Source organism: Cephus cinctus, unplaced genomic scaffold, assembly GCF_000341935.2.
Source record: "Cephus cinctus unplaced genomic scaffold, Ccin1 Ccin1_scaffold0575, whole genome shotgun sequence".
In the NCBI taxonomy this organism is placed as follows: Eukaryota; Metazoa; Arthropoda; class Insecta; order Hymenoptera; family Cephidae; genus Cephus; species Cephus cinctus.
This window is the reverse complement of record NW_014333224.1, coordinates 51285-67733: the sequence shown is the minus strand read 5'-3', so window position 1 is coordinate 67733 and position 16449 is coordinate 51285. Positions and strand designations below refer to the sequence as shown.

Below are 16449 nucleotides of genomic sequence, written 5' to 3'. Positions count from 1 at the left end.
CCCCCCCACACCTTCATCCTCATTCAATTACGGCAAAAAAATCCCACGGTGATAAATCGATTGTTCACGGGTATTCGCGATCCTTGTCATTTGAGCTGCTGCGCGGCTGGACCCGAAGCCTCCGAGGTGTCAAAGAGGAGTGCGAGAAGGAAATTGAGAGATTCGAAAGGAAAGACGAAAGATCAAGGGGAAATGAAAAGGAAAACCCAGGTGGGAAAAAAGAGCGGAAGAAGTAGAAGGATAAAAAATCCGTGGGTCTACGGAGGAAAGAAAAGATCCGACTGAGTTGGGCGGGAGAACCGAAGGACTGGAAATAGTGGGACTGGACGAGCAGCGAACCAATGAACCAATGAGACAATGGGACAACGAGACAATGAGAAAGAGGAATCTGGGCTCCGGAGGATTGGCGACATCGCGGCCAAGCTGGACTAAGCCTCCCGAATGGTTAACACCGACGTCGCCGAGCAGAGTCAGGACATTCGTTCTTCTGGACTCACCGAAGAGACACGCGAAAGCGCAGCGATTGCCAAAACGTTCGATCGCTAAGGTACACGGCGCGCAGTGAGTTTTTCCTTTCTGGGATTTGAGTATTCTTCCTTCTTCGAAGGAAATTCCAGCGTTTCTCACGGCGATTCGTATAAATTTAACTGAGACGTCAACGATACACGACAGCTGCTTCTTCGATATCCGCTAATTCAAAAGGAGGGATAAATCGGAATCGAGGATTTCATTGGCTGTGAAGTAAATGCGAGTCTCGCTAATCGGTGCTGAGGTTAATGGACAACGAATGCAGGATCTTTATTAATTGGACGCGCAGGACGTGAGCAAAGTGAATGACAGTGGAAAAGTTGAGGAGAGGCAGTGAGCTTTTTTTCCAAATTTTTTTAAAAGTTTCCCTACGTTTCTCTCGATTTTTCGAGATAGGTGAGGAATCCTTTTCACTAAACTTTCTTACTCTGGCATTACAGTAAGTTAGATAACTAGGAACTTCGATATTTTTAATGTACCGTTAAAAAATTCATGAGACTTTAATTAGTTTTTTTCTGATTTTTCTTGCTTTTACGCGGTCATAAATTTTGTAGTAGCTCAGGAAAATGTCTATACCGTTACGGGAGAGAAAGTCCTACGGAACTGAACTGAAAATGGTTGGAGAAAGGTATCGGCGCTCAAATCGATCTGTTTCGATTATCACGAAGGGAAGAACGTCCGGAAATTAAAAATGAAAAAAATAAAATTTTTGATTCTTCAATCCCAGTAAAAAATGCTCGGAGACGATGACCATCTTTTCCGCGTTACATGTTGCAGAAATTCCAGTTGTCTCGTAATGTCTTGGGTTCCGCCAAATTTGGCAGAATTATGCTCAGCCCACACGACAGTCTCCAGCTGCCAGCCGGCATCCTACATGTTCCTGGCGATCGTAGCCAAACTTCTGGGCAAGTCGAGAGACGGTCGCATGGGCCATTCGAAAAAGTTGTCCTCGTCGTTGTATTCGCCGCTCAGGAATCTCGACTACGGTCGAAAATTGTCGACGAACGCGCAGAGCAACAAGGCGGCCGACGTCGACGCCACAAATCCGTACGCTTATTACATGTCGACGTTTGGGCTCCCAGCCTCGGGTCAAAGGGCGAATCTCCAGCCAGTCACCTCTGGCAGCCATTTCGACCATGGTCGCAGCTCGAGTAGTCCTGTGAGGAGGTTCCGGGTCGGGACGCAAAGTCAGGAGCCCACCGACGCCGGACGCGGAGCGCCGCTCGTTGGCGAATACTCGAGTTACTATACGACGGAGTCCAGTTTGTCGCAACCAGTCGGAATCGAAGAACGGGACGGATACGAGGATAGAGAAAATGACGACTACAATTACGAATCAAGGAGCGCGAATTACGAGACGCCTGAGGATCCTGTGATTTATCGAGAAATGGCCTCGTTCCTACTGGGAAATTCCGAGGACTCGATGCCCCTGTATCCTCCACTTTCCTACGGGGAGGAACCGAACGACGATCTGGCAGAGGTCAAGCCTGACGGGCGACGAGTCGCTGCTTCTGGACGCGGCCAGGATCAGCCTGACGTCATCCCTGTTGTCGAACGGCTCGAGGAAATCTCCGACTCGGGTTTCGGTACTGGTTTCGCCATTTATGACAACTGGAAGAAGAACATTGGCCAAACGAGCGAACGCCTGCGGAAGCTGGACGTCGAGGACGTCGAGGACGTCCAGGGCGCCTACTCCGAGAATAATTTACTTTCGTTGTCCACGGCTGCTATTGAACTGACTCAGGCTCTTTTCCCGAAGCAGCAAGGCTTCTTGCCCAAGGAGTTCGACTTCGTTATCGTCGGCGCCGGTTCCGCCGGTTGCGTCTTGGCCAATCGGCTGTCCGAAATTAAAAAGTGGAAGGTACGTAACTCTTTCTTCTACACGATCCACATATCTTTTAGTTTGCTTCGAGAATTCTTGCCGGAGCTACTTTTTCACATTCTTAATCTTCTTTAACGTGTGGCCAATACAAATTTTGAATCTAACACTTTTACATATCTCTTAAGTATATTTCTTTTTTCATCCAACCAATTTGGATCGTTCACTGTAACGATTTTCGTTCAAGAAAATCATTAGATTGGGTTATATGGTTTACTATCACGAATTTGATCTTATTTTTCAAAGTTTTCCAGTAAAAAGGTTAAATCGCACAATTGAGTTTACTGAATTTAGCGCTCGATCAATTGCATATACGTCTACTTGGGGAAATTTCATAGAGACGAATCACGCGGCGATAGGACAGTTCCGTAATATTGCACAATTCAGCATTATCATCATTAATTATCTTCGAATCGTACGAAATGGAGTCCCTCGCTATTCTTCAGTTTCCCAGCAGTAAAACTCGCAGCAGACGTGTCGACTGGCAAGAATCGGGATGCCGGAATTTCGAGATTGCCCAAAGACGAAGTTCCATTAAAATCTAATAAAATTTCTATCGTCCACATCCAATACGCAATCTACGCTAAAAGCGCATGTTGTGCAATCTATCCGAACACAATACGAAGCCAAAGGCCACACCTAAGCCTGGACAAAAGTGAACGCGTATCCCGAACACGAGCATTCCAATCGTTGGAGCAACAACTATGTGTTCAACAGTGCTGAACTGGAACGTTCGGCAGTTACTTAACATTGGATTCCGTTGGACGCAAGAATATTCGATATATTCGATATATTCGATATATTCGATATATTCGATAAACTCGAAGGCGACCGACCCTACAAATTCATATACATGTAGGTAACTCAATAGGACGTGAAAAAGGGCAAATCCTTGTAAAAAATAAATCTCGACGATTTTGTCAAAACGATTTCTTTCCCCGCAGTAGACAAACGATCCTTGTCAAGTAACACAGGTAAACGTTAACTTACAGCTGGACGCATTTTACAGTAAAAGTAGAACGTTTCCAAGTGTTTTGCATGAAGTAGCAACTTTGTGCTGCAGGACTCTCTAGTAATTTATTTCTCGTAAAACAAAGAAACGTTCGGTATTTCTCCTTACCCACACGTGTTTCGGCCGCCATTCGGGTGCAGTTGGTAACGTGGCCAAGGAACAATTTCATTGAGGGATAATTCGCTGTTTGTCATTATTGCGCAAAACTGACGGAGCACGTGTACTCCCATTTGAATAGCAATCTGCCTAATCCCAAGAACCTAACGCCGTGGCGAGGAAACGAGAGAGTTATGCAAAATCTGAGAATCGTTAAAACAAGAGCTACGCTCCTTATTGTCAATTTGACATTGCGTCATGCAGACAACCATGTGCAACCATATAACGGTTGAAATTTTGCAAAAAGCACACTGAATCGGTTTCACGTGAAACGACGGGGCAGCGATTCGAGACGATTATTATTTTGTACTTTTTTCGAAATTCCCGAGAAATTTTCGCAATCCGTTTGCGCAAGAGAGTCGTGGAGTTAAATAGGAAAAATCCGAGTTGCACCGAAAATCAAGGACTCGGCCTACCTTGTGGATCGACGCGTGAGAATGCGCTCAATTGCCCAAGGGAGGTTGCGCTCAGAAAATAATGAAATATTTATCGACGGTAAAGCCTTAAGGTTTTTCTTTTCTTTCCCTATTAGAATATCCATTACAGACATATTCCGCGCCTTTGCATAATTAATCGTTGGGGTACGGCAAAAGACTTGGAGCATTGCAAAATAAATGTGACGTCGCAATTAAAAAGAAAAATATATTTTCATCATCCAAGCAATTTCTTCGGGTTGCGTAAAATATAGATCGTAGTTTAAGGCGGTAATTAAATCATTAATTATAAATGAGAAATATTGCAAAATTAATTAGCCAGTCAAAGATCCGTCCACTTAGCCCGACGACGGACTAGACTAGCACGCTTGGAGACGGTAACGCGAAAGATTAAGCTTTTTTTCCAAAAATTTGCGAGGACAGCCAAAAAGATATTATTCAACCGGAAAGAGCGTGACGTAAATCGGTATATTCGGAAGGTACAAAAAAGTTCCGTCCATTTGGATCAGCCCATTTCACTGTGCTGCCAAGCTGTGCGTGAAATATATACGAAGAGGGGTTTGCGTAAGCAAAGAGAAAAAAAAATTCCTTTTTCCAAAAGCAGCGAAGGGAAGTGAAATCTTTCGTAAGAATCGAAGACTCGATTAGTCAAAGTGTCTTGGCGGTTCTCGTCGCCGTTAGGTCGGATAAGGCGATAAGCGACCGAATGACAATCCATCCGCACTATTCGCAGATATTACTACTGGAGGCCGGTATAGAAGAACCCGAGGTTGCCGATGTACCGGCATTCGCTTCGATGCTTCAGGCCAGCAACATCGACTGGAAGTATCGAACGCAACCGGAGAAGCACTCGTGTCGATCGAGACGCGGGAAGACCTGTCCCTGGGCTCGGGGCAAGGTGACGTCATATCAGATAAATAAATAACTAGATATCATCTAGCGTTCAATTTTCCTTATTCGACAAAATTTTGATCCAGGTAATGGGAGGCTCCAGTACGATCAATTATATGATCTATATACGTGGAAACCGGAAGGATTACGACGATTGGGCGCAGCAGGGAAACGACGGCTGGAGCTACGATCACGTCCTCCCGTACTTCCTCAAGTCGGAGAACAACGAGGATCACGACGTACGGAATGACTCTGATGAGCCTGGCTGGACGAGGTGGCCGGAAATTGAGGTATACGATCGAGCTTTCTTTTACAGATCCTAAAGGAGAATCCGCACTACCACAGCAAGGGTGGTTATCAGAACGTCGAGCGGTTCCCGTACGACGATAAGAACGCGGACATCTTGATCGACGCTTGGAAGGAACTGGGCTACAGGGAAGTGGACTCCAATGCCGAGGAGCAGCTGGGAGTGATGAAGCTGCAATCGACGTCGATCCACGGGAGTAGGCAGAGCACGAACGGCGCCTTCATAAGGCCGATCAGATACAAGAGAGAGAATCTGGTGATCGAGACTCAGGCCCACGTGTCCCGGATCCTGATCGATCCTAAGACCAAGCACGCCACTGGAGTGGAGTACATGTCGACCAGGACTGGATTCGTAAAAGTGGCCCTTGCCAGGAAGGAAGTGATCCTGTCGGCCGGCGCGCTCAATTCCCCGAAGATCCTCATGCTGTCGGGTGTGGGTCCTGCGAAGGAACTGAAGAGTCACGGGATCCAGGTCATCTACGATTCTGCCGTTGGGCACAATCTTCAGGATCACGTGACCATGGACGGATTCGTTATCGCACTGACGAACAAGACGGCCACCGCCAAGAACAACGAGGGAAAGTTAAAGGACCTCAAGTACTACGAGCAGACCCACATGGGTCCCTTGTCCGCGACTGGGTCCTTGTCCTGCGGTGTCTTTGCGCAAACTTTGTACCAGCATGGGTTCGACAAGCCTGACATACAGTACGCCTTCGACGCGAGCAACATCAAGGACTTCTTGACTGATCCTGCCGAGTTTGGCGAAACTGCCGTGGAGCCACTGGCGTATTATGACGCGATCAACATAAGACCCATTCTGTTGAGTCCCAAGAGCAGGGGCTACCTCAAGCTGAACGATACCGATCCAGTCTGGGGTCAGCCGTTGATCTACCCGAAATACTTCACGGCTTACCCCGATCTGGACGCCATGGTAGCTGGAATACAAATAGCCCAGCGTCTATTTGATACCAGGTCCTTCAAGGAACACGGATTTCAATTGATAGACGCGCCCCTTCCGGCTTGCCAAAAATTCAAGTTCGGGACCCACGAGTATTGGGAATGCGTCCTGATGGAATATACCGGGACCATTTATCACCCGGTTGGGACTTGCAAAATGGGACCCAAGGAAGACCCCCAGGCGGTGGTGGATCCTAAATTGAGGGTCTACGGCGTCAAGGCACTCAGGGTCGTGGACGCGTCGATTATGCCAATCATAGTCAGAGGAAACACCAACGCGCCGACGATCATGATCGCTGAAAAAGCCAGCGACATGATCAAGGATCACTGGTTACACGAATGATCTGGACCTTGTGGTTCGCTTTATTCATTCTTCCACCATTGACCATTCTTCGACGTGTCTTTCGTTGAAGCGATTATGAGACAGAGTCACGATTTTGGGATATCGATTTTTCGGATTGGTTAAAATTTTTTACGGGATCGAATTCAAGTTGCCATTAAAAGAATTGTCCATTCTTTTAGGGATTTTGGGAAACGGTCAATCAACCAACTGTGTCATAGACATTATACGTAGACAGTAATTTTAATGAAACGTGTAGTGGCTGCTTGATGGGAATTATACACCTGCAGTAGGTACACGCCGCCATTCTACCACTCCAATGATTAAACGCACGTGACAGAGCCATGTATATAGTATAAATATGTCGAATTTTAACCATTTTCGAAATCGATATTCGCTCCAATCTCTCGCCTTTCCATTTATTCAGAATTTTGACATGCGTGAATTGCCATGCAACAAAACAATCTGCTACTCGTATAATCAACTGTCAACGAGTCTCGTGAAAATCTCGATTTTACTCGCAAGATCAAACGCACGTATTTCTGATTCTAGTGTTATCTTTCATGCAGTCCTAAGATTCTGTAAGACGGTAGATATCGAAGCAACAGGTTGTTGCGCCTAACTATAATCTTATTGAAACGTAAAGTTATATTGTTAATTATCATTTGTTATCAAATACACTTCTTCTTCTTGTGTATCACGTATACGTTATATAATTTTTATTTCGCGTACCGTCTTCAACACAACAAATGATGACAAATAATTTAAGATACAAAATTTAAGAAATTGCTTTTGACATACATCGATCTGATCCGTGTTGCAATAGAGTCAACTGCCATAACCGAGTAAGTCGATGTAGTTAATGATTAATCAAAAAAAAAAACAAATTACCCACTGACACGTGGCCTGTGGCTATAAAAACTGGACATAAAAGTAGGGAGAAGCCGCGATGACACCGTGACTTTTAACAACAACGAGAAGCTAATGACGTATTTATAAAAAAAAAAAACACCTATATATTACGTCACAGCAGGCTGCATCGTCATTTTGTTTCTCCTATGCAAGACGTTCGGAGCGATTGAAATTTTGCAAATTAGCACTCGTATCGAAATTTTGTATAGTCACGAATTCCCATCCTTAAGTAATCGTGAAGACGATTTTCTATCTGTTACCGCGTTAACGCAACTTTTGGACCTCAAAGTCTCTCGAGACTTTCTATAACAATGTCCTAACGTTGAGGTAGAAGAGGAGCATGAAATTTCTACGTGTTCGAGCTCTTGTGATATATAGTCAATGAAAGTAAAATTGATTTTACGAAGTTTACTCAAAAGTAAAAAAAATTGCCAAAATTACAACCACGTGCAATTGACTGGATACTGACTAAGCAATTGGTTTCCCCACTGGAACTCATTCTTGAAAATTGAAATACACACAACCGGGTACACCGCAAACCTGAGCCTGAAACTGGTTCCATCATGAAATAACTATTACACACGTTGACACAACGTTAGAAAGCAAATCTAACGCTTCTGGTCTGGTCTCTAAGAAAGAATCTGCAAACGTCAAACGTTTAGAGAGACTCGACCACGAGCACGTGGGAAGGACTCCCCATGGGACAGAAGGGACGACCGGGGGAGGATTGAAATCCGAACGTTCACATACGCGCACGTGCGCACGCTCGAGGCAAAGTCAAATTCGTAGTAGACGAAAATCACCTGAGAAATGTGAATTTCAAAATTTCTGGAAAGTCAGCGAGTCGACCAGAAAGTATTGTCGAGTGTAATTTCTTAATTTTGCCTAAATGCGAAAACCCATTACCGATGACTTTAAGGACAATAAAAATTTTATTCAATGACGACGACGAGTAAGAAAAATTTTTTCTTTTGGAAATTCGACTGATTCTCATTAAAGTATCGTTTTTTAACTTACGTTACTGTTTTCCGCTATATCGACACCTGAGCAACATTTAAAGATCCCTGTACGTTTGGACTCGCGCCATTTTGAAGATGCAGAATTTTAATTTGACAATTTTTCTCGAATTCGCATGCCTGTTTTTCGCGATACTCGTTCTTGGCTGCTCCAATGGAAATTCTTGTGTACGTGCTCATCGGCACGTGCAGATACAGATATATTTGGCCACGTGAAAACGCATCCCTCGGGCTCAAGGCGAACTCTCGCTGAGACAAGTCTTTCTCCTGCAGAGAGTGCTGCCGTCGCGAGTGCTTTATACGTTAAACCTAAGTGCGAGTTCTCAGTCTTACGCTTTCACCTGCTGCGCCAGTTCGTGACCAGTGCGATCGCACTGAGCGACCGTCTATCACTTGACTTCGCCTCAACTCTAATTGACTCTTTAAAGGTTGGTACTGCACCTTCGACTTTTAGCTAATTTTTTTCTTTTACTACGTTTAAATGCCAGCGGTTTTCGTCATAATTCAAATTTGATTATTTTTCTTGTTTTCTTTTTTTTACACACTTTTTCCAGCATGCAAATCGATTTCTGGTCCACGCGAAAGTTGACAAACATGTCCGGTTGAATGAATAGAGGATCTTCGGACTTTCATTCATTTGTTGCAAATATTCCATTGGCAATCTTCAGCTGCCGTAGTGGATAACAGCGTAAGTCAAGAATTATGGATACTATGTTTATCTACGTAATGCGTGTTCATGTGACACGTGATATCATCGTTCATTACTCTTACCTGTTATCGTTGTAAATAATGTGCATAGACATGGGAGTAGTGCTTATGAAAAGTATAGATGCAATGACAGACAATTATTATACCGGTTAAATACCGTTAGCCAATTTATAGTCGTTCTATTAATATTCACGATTAGCATTTTTGGAATTTGATCGACGTAAAAAAAACTGTCGAAATGAATTCGTGCTAAAAGTTTCTCGTGTGTGTAGAACTTAGTGCTTCGATCCAATATTAATTGACACTATGCTCGATGCACGTGAAATTATTCGCATGCGCCAAGCTTCGTGTTTCACAATTAATCGTATTAATTGGCATTACGATTATCCGTCCAATTTCTATATTAATTGCAGACGCGTTCGGTGACCGAGAATGTAGGGTGACGTGTCCTTCCGTGGGAAGGTGCATCGTGTATCTGAATCTCGGGAGATTTTATTATCAAGATTTTTTAAAAATTCTTTCTCTCGTATTTCTTGAATAAATCGACTATAGCAATCACAGAGCTTGGGAATATTACAAAAAAAAATTACTTATGTCCAATATATCGAGTCATGGCAAATTATTGATAAATATTTAAAAAATTCTCCCTATAGATCGTTTTTACGATCAATATCCTAACATATCGTTATGCATAGAAATCCCATTAAAGTATATGTGCATCATATCGAGACTCGGTTATAAGGAAAAAAAATGTTATATTGCACAACTTCAAAATCATTATTTAAGATATTTGAACTAAAGAGTATTTTTTAAACGAGTGACTAATATACAAAGAAATTTCTTAAGGGCCCCATGAAGTTCGGTATTAGGTACAGTTGAAATTTCATGACCTTGAACGCACGTGGTACTGACGAAAGAGAGAGACATACCAGTACAACGGAATACGCTACTATAAAGGAGCATTCACAATTTCGTCTACATCGAATAACCCGATTACCTTGATCCACTATAATATTAATATAACTATATATAACATAATAATATTCAAATATGCAAGCTGGAGTGAGTCGATTATTTATGCAGAATTCAAATCATATCGCCACTCACATATTTCCTTTCACCAATTATATTCGCAATGAGGCTCTTTGCCAAATTCATTATGATCGATGACGTCATTATTGCGAAATTTTCAAAAATTAGCAATCCGTCAATCAGTTTTATTTTTAAAAAAAAACTACTCAATCATTTGCTACGAAATTAATTTTCAAAATTTTTTTTATTTCGCGTAGTCAAATTCCAGACGTGCCATTTCATACAATCCATACTTTATGCCCAGTACTGACTCTGTAGCGACTCGTATAGCTGTTGCGCAATGATCATGATGGGTCCGACTGTGGCCTTTATGCCCGTTATGCACATTATGCCAGAGTCCACTATTTTGAGCGAATGTCCAATATACATGGCAAATAGTAAAATTGATGAATCAGACGTTCGGGCGATCTGTGAGAAAGTGAAATTGTTATCCTATTAACATGGGCCAGGACGTCAGTCTTATGTGAGATAAGTGATAATGACTTGCGCAACTGAAGATTTCAACTTCGCTGTTCGTAGGCATGAAGTGACCTAAATTTATTTTTTTGATAGGAACTCGATATTTAGGTGTATCGAATATTATTATAGTTATGTTTACCGCAAGGCGTACCGTGACGGTATCATTGTGTATAATTATAATCGGAAGTTGAGACAATCTTTTATACTTTCGTTACGTAATGATTATGGACTTTTTTTTAATTATAAAGTTTTTTTTTTAATTACGCGTCAGGCTGTGCAATCTTATCAAATTTATTGAATTGCACTTAATATAGAATAGGAGTGAATTAATTAAATTTCCAAAAATTTTTTTTTTTAGAAATCTTAATGGGACTGTTATACAACTGACCACCAAGGTAACTATTATAGCATATACCTATATACACGCCAAGTTATCCGTTTCCGACAGCTTTATGGTTTATTCTAAACGATTTTGATAATTTCAGATTGCACGACGAGTCTCTGATAAGGATATTACGTAAGAGAGGAATATACGAAGCATCCGTTTTGCTGGAGAAATTTTATCAATGGTCTTGACGTCACTACGATGAAACTCCACAGGGTTAACAGTTTTCGAGGGAAAAGTAATAATTTAATTACCTGAAACTTCAAAATAATAAAAGCTCGGGTAAAGCTCGTCTAAGTTCCCGTACAATAAACAGTTCGTTAAAAGTGTTCGTAAAAATGATGAATGACTGAAGAAAATAAAATCGCTGCCCGAGATGTTCCTTGTAAGTCGACGTAGTGAAGTCTGTGCTTGACCAAAGAGTATTTTTCGCATAAGGAAAAAAAAAAAAAATTGGATAGCAATTATTTAAATATCGTGAAGTTTGTGAGTAAATAAACAAAAAAAATTTGATGAAAACTCAAAATGGCAGCTATACTAACGGTAATAACAAGTGCGGTGAAAGCAGCGACTGTACTTTTGGGAATCGGGAAGGTCGCGTTCGTCCCGACCTTAATAGCCGCATTGGCATATTACAATTATGACCTAATGGACCCGGAAAATCAACCTCAAGTGACGCGAAATCTTCGGAAGGAATATGATTTCGTAGTGGTGGGGGGCGGCTCGGCCGGAAGTGTCGTAGTGAATAGACTCACGGAAAATCCAGAATGGAACGTGCTCCTGTTGGAAGCTGGAGGACAAGAAACGGAAATAACAGACGTGCCAATTTTATCATTGTATTTGCACAAAAGCAAACTCGATTGGAAATACAGGACGCAGCCGCAGAATTCAGCCTGTCAAGCAATGGTCGATCGCAGATGCTGCTGGACCAGAGGTAAGGTGAGTTTGGGATGATCCTTATCTGGACGGCTAAGGATCATAGGAAAATAGTCTGACCTCCGTTATCAGTTTTGTAAAATTTTTGTCTCCGCGTAAAACATCAAGTAAATATATTCTTAACCAGAATTTATTGCGAAACTTGTCCTGGAAAAAAAGGAATTACCTTGTCGCGTGTCAGGCTAATTATTGAAATGACGTAAGAAACACGAGTGACCGGATGCACGCGAGTTTCATTTGACGTTTACATACAACGTGTCTTGCATCTTGTCGACTGTTTCCAGGTCCTGGGTGGTTCGAGCGTCTTGAACACGATGCTCTACATTCGGGGAAATCGACGAGACTTCGACCAATGGGAGAGCTTCGGTAATCCTGGCTGGGGATTCGAGGATGTTCTTCCTTATTTCAAAAAGTCGCAAGACCAGAGAAATCCCTACTTGGCACGAAACACCAAATATCACAGTACCGGTACGTATACGGTGAATAGTCACTTTTTCTATCCACGTGCACAGTCATAGGACTATCCAGTGACTTTTCAGTGACTTTTAATTCGCGAGGTTGTTGCTGCTGCACGTGAAACCAGTAGGTATGCGATGCGAATCTTGAGCAACGTAATTGCTGTGGATTAGAAAGTATTTTGTGACAGTTCAGAGAACACGGAATCTTTGATACGCGGAGCGAAGAATTTTGCTTTAAATTGATACTTGCTTTTTTGGGTAAAAATAACAGAATCAATACGATGAGAATTACATAGAACAAAGCCGAGCATCGCGAACTGCTGTTCAATTGACACGGAACGTTTAGTCTGAGAAAATAAATAACAACGAGTGATCCAGAAAGTAGCTTCGTTAGTGGGCATAATGTACGTTAAATACGAAACCTGCAAATTAAAAGTTGCGATAAAAAATTGGACAAGCCTTTTTTTTTCATCCGACTTATATACATTCTCACTTGCCTCTCTCCGATATTCGATCGATCGATTTATCTCGACGGACGGGACTGTTTGAGAAATTAATTGCAATTTGCTGACATAAACTAAAGTGTACCCGATAAAGTGAATAAGATCAATCGTTAGTTGCATTCCCATATAATCGCAAGTGCATTACAAAACGTTCAAGTTGCGTATTTAAATCCAGGCAACCGAGTAATAGAGAGAGATCTCATAATTGACTCTTCGATTGCCATCTATGAGAAATAATAATCATTTTTATGAACGCTTTTTATTCTTAATCTCATCGTCCGACAGGGTTCACGTTGCTCTTCTCGTTAGATTCTTTCGGACAGACGTACAAGTATTACCTAACAGCCATGCGTAATTACATCGTAATCGCGGGGTCAAATGGAATCGTCTATTTCTGGAGACGCGCGTAAGTCGATCTCGGCGAATTTTAATAATCGTAACACAGAGCTCGATTGCGTTCGCGTCTTGAACTCGGATCAAGTTATTACCACGAGGCTTAATTGAGTGTTGCCTAGATAGAAACCGGTTATCAATGGTCGTCAGGGATCGTTAGATGATAATTAGCAGACTTGTAACACAAGCCGGCAGAAAAGTTTTCAAAGTACGTTAACCGGCCGATAACGTAATAAGAATATAATGAGCGCGAGTCTCTCGTAATTCGAGAACCGATTTTGATTGCGAAGCTCATGAAAAGGTAATGAAAAAAAGAAATGACAAAGTTTCGAAGTACAGAATTGGAGGTCGCGATTATATCGAAGAAGAGAAATTGTGTGATTGTGCTTCCGGTCGAAAGTAGCCTTTGACGTTTCTGTTGGCAGGAGGATATCTGACTGTTCAGGACGCCCCGTACAACACGCCTCTGGGCGTCGCATTTCTCCAGGCCGGCGAAGAGATGGGCTACGACATCGTGGACGTAAACGGCGAGCAGCAGACGGGCTTTGCCTTTTATCAGTACACGATGCGAAGAGGAACGCGGTGCAGCGCTGCCAAGGCCTTCGTCAGACCAGTCCGACTGCGTGCGAATCTGCATATATCCCTGTGGAGCCACGTGACCAAGGTCCTGATAGATCCCCAGACGAAGAGAGCCTACGGGGTGGAGTTCATAAGGGAAGGACGGAAGCGGGTAGTCTACGCGAGGAAGGAAGTCATCCTGGCGGCCGGTGCGATCAACAGTCCCCAGTTGCTGATGTTGTCGGGAATTGGACCCAGGTCCCACCTGGAGGAGGTCGGGATCCCGGTGATCCAAGACTCGCCAGGGGTAGGTCAGAACCTCCAGGACCACATAGCCGTCGGGGGCCTGGCCTTCCTGATAGACTACGAGATCAGCATCGTGATGAACCGGCTGGTGAACGTGAACTCGGCCCTCCGCTACGCCGTCACCGAGGATGGACCACTGACGTCGAGCGTCGGCCTGGAGGCGGTCGCCTTCATCTCCACCAAGTACGCCAACAAGACCGACGACTGGCCCGACATAGAGTTCATGCTGACCTCCTCATCCACCAACTCCGACGGCGGGACCCAGGTCAAGAACGCCCACGGCCTCACCGACGAGTTCTACAACGAGGTCTTCGGGAAGATCAACAACCGAGATGTCTTCGGCGTCTTCCCGATGATGCTGCGTCCCAAGTCACGTGGGTTCATCAAGCTCAAGTCCAGCAACCCTTTGGACTATCCGCTCATGTATCACAACTACCTGACCCATCCCGACGACGTCGGCGTCCTGCGCGAGGGGGTCAAGGCCGCCATCGCTTTCGGGGAGACCACCACCATGAGGAGGTTCGGTGCCAGGTTCCACAGTAAGCCCTTGCCCAATTGCAAGCACATTCCTCAGTTCACGGACGAGTACTGGAATTGCGCCATAAGGCAGTACACCATGACCATTTACCATATGAGCTGCACGGCCAAGATGGGACCTCCCAGTGACCCGATGGCTGTGGTCGATCCTGAGTTGAGGGTCTACGGGGTCCAGGGACTCCGAGTGATCGACGCTTCGATCATGCCCACGATCACTAATGGAAACATCAATGCTCCTGTCATCATGATCGGAGAGAAGGGCTCGGATCTTATCAAGGCCCAATGGCTGGCTTCATCGAGAATGGACAACCTCAGTTTGCCAGCCGCGTGAATTATCTCAATTCACTGATTCCTTGGAGGAAACGTGTACATATGTATCTAGACGCGCAACGAAGGAGTTGACCGACATAACGGGTGTTTTTAAATACACGAAGAATCTAGACGTGCTCGGCGATTCCTTGCAAGCAACAATTCGAACCAACTCCACGAACCCACTTTCTTATATATATATATATATATACACACAATGAGATGCCCGATGTCGTCTAATTTCTGTACAAATATTCGCGATAAATACTGATTAATATGGTTTATAAAATCGACATGTCGATACGTCAATTTTACACGTGCCATCCCAACGTGGCCAAATATTCTTCTTGTAAATCGAAGAGAAATGCCTGTTCTAGAAAACACTCAATGGATTCCCCATTAAATCTCTAGACAAAGACCAATGCTGCCAGTCCCAAAGTCCAATTTACTCAAAGTAACGATTATTATATAAAATGTATAATAGCATGATAAGAGAAGTTTAAAATTATTTTTTACACATGGTGCCAGATTGGAAAACCGTTGTGAAATAAAACAACATGTGTTCAGATTCGCAGGCCTACGATGTTTTCACAAACTTCATCCTTTTCACAGTGTACAGTAGTCACGTGTACATAATGAGTGTTGGTACTCCAAAAAATATATATTCAAAGACTCTGTAGAAAATGTATTATTCATAGGGCATTTTTGAGTAAAGAAGGAAATTACGGCTACGAGGTAAAAAGCCAATGGGAAAAGTATCCATGTAGTCGTAATAACGAAATGTCGACTAATGGGAGCGGAATGGCAATAAGAAATACGTAAATAAAAATGATGGACGCTAAGGAAAAAGGTGCCTACGAGACAGCACCGATATTTCCAATTGATCGGAGCCACTCCCTGAAGAGCCTACGTCTTCTATATTTATACGCCCTTTTGCTTCTAACTCACTCGATATCATTGGACCATTGGAAATAATTGGAAACTCCTATATTGATGAGGCAAAGATTTAATATCATATGTTGCGTCATTTTTATAGCAGGGACGAAAGATGCAGAATATATTAACATAACGGTTGAATTGCTCAAGACTGTCTGATGGGACTGTACAGAGCCACCAACCAATTTGAAAGTTTCGTCTATTCTATATATCAGAAAGTCCCACGGCTCAGAGTGGGTTACGCGTTGCGTTGTATTTTGCTATTAAACAGTTTTGTAATACCGATTTCTTATAATAAAATTTTATTTATTTTTTCCTAATCGTCACGGTGAAACGATGGGGTCCAGATAATCGGAAGATCCCGAATATCCCTGGACCGGAAAAAATACAGACGGCGACTGTGGATTTCGTGATGATCCCCCCCCCCCCCCCCCCCCC

At 43.3% G+C, this 16449-nt stretch overlaps 2 protein-coding genes across 11 annotated transcripts in view; one reads left to right on the top strand and one right to left on the bottom strand.

Moving 5' to 3' along the window:
- LOC107268630 (flotillin-2) overlaps nucleotides 1-16449 on the bottom strand; it is a 105990-nt gene that overhangs the window by 47133 nt on the left and 42408 nt on the right. The gene's annotated exons all lie outside the window — the stretch shown is intronic.
- Nucleotides 33-15643, top strand: LOC107268619 (glucose dehydrogenase [FAD, quinone]). Of its 6 annotated transcripts, none has more exons than XM_015741576.2 (8): nucleotides 33-561; nucleotides 1306-2389; nucleotides 4743-4907; nucleotides 4987-5139; nucleotides 5217-8859; nucleotides 8986-9119; nucleotides 11049-11085; nucleotides 11176-11599. In XM_015741576.2, exons 1-5 carry the CDS (start codon nucleotides 350-352, stop codon nucleotides 6504-6506), a joined length of 2904 nt encoding a protein of 967 aa, XP_015597062.1. In that variant the 5' UTR covers nucleotides 33-349; the 3' UTR covers nucleotides 6507-8859; nucleotides 8986-9119; nucleotides 11049-11085; nucleotides 11176-11599. The 6 variants fall into 6 exon arrangements, with proteins under 6 accessions (XP_015597062.1, XP_024941655.1, XP_015597063.1 ...); XM_025085887.1 differs by having other exon boundaries at nucleotides 421-924; XM_015741577.2 differs by having other exon boundaries at nucleotides 429-547.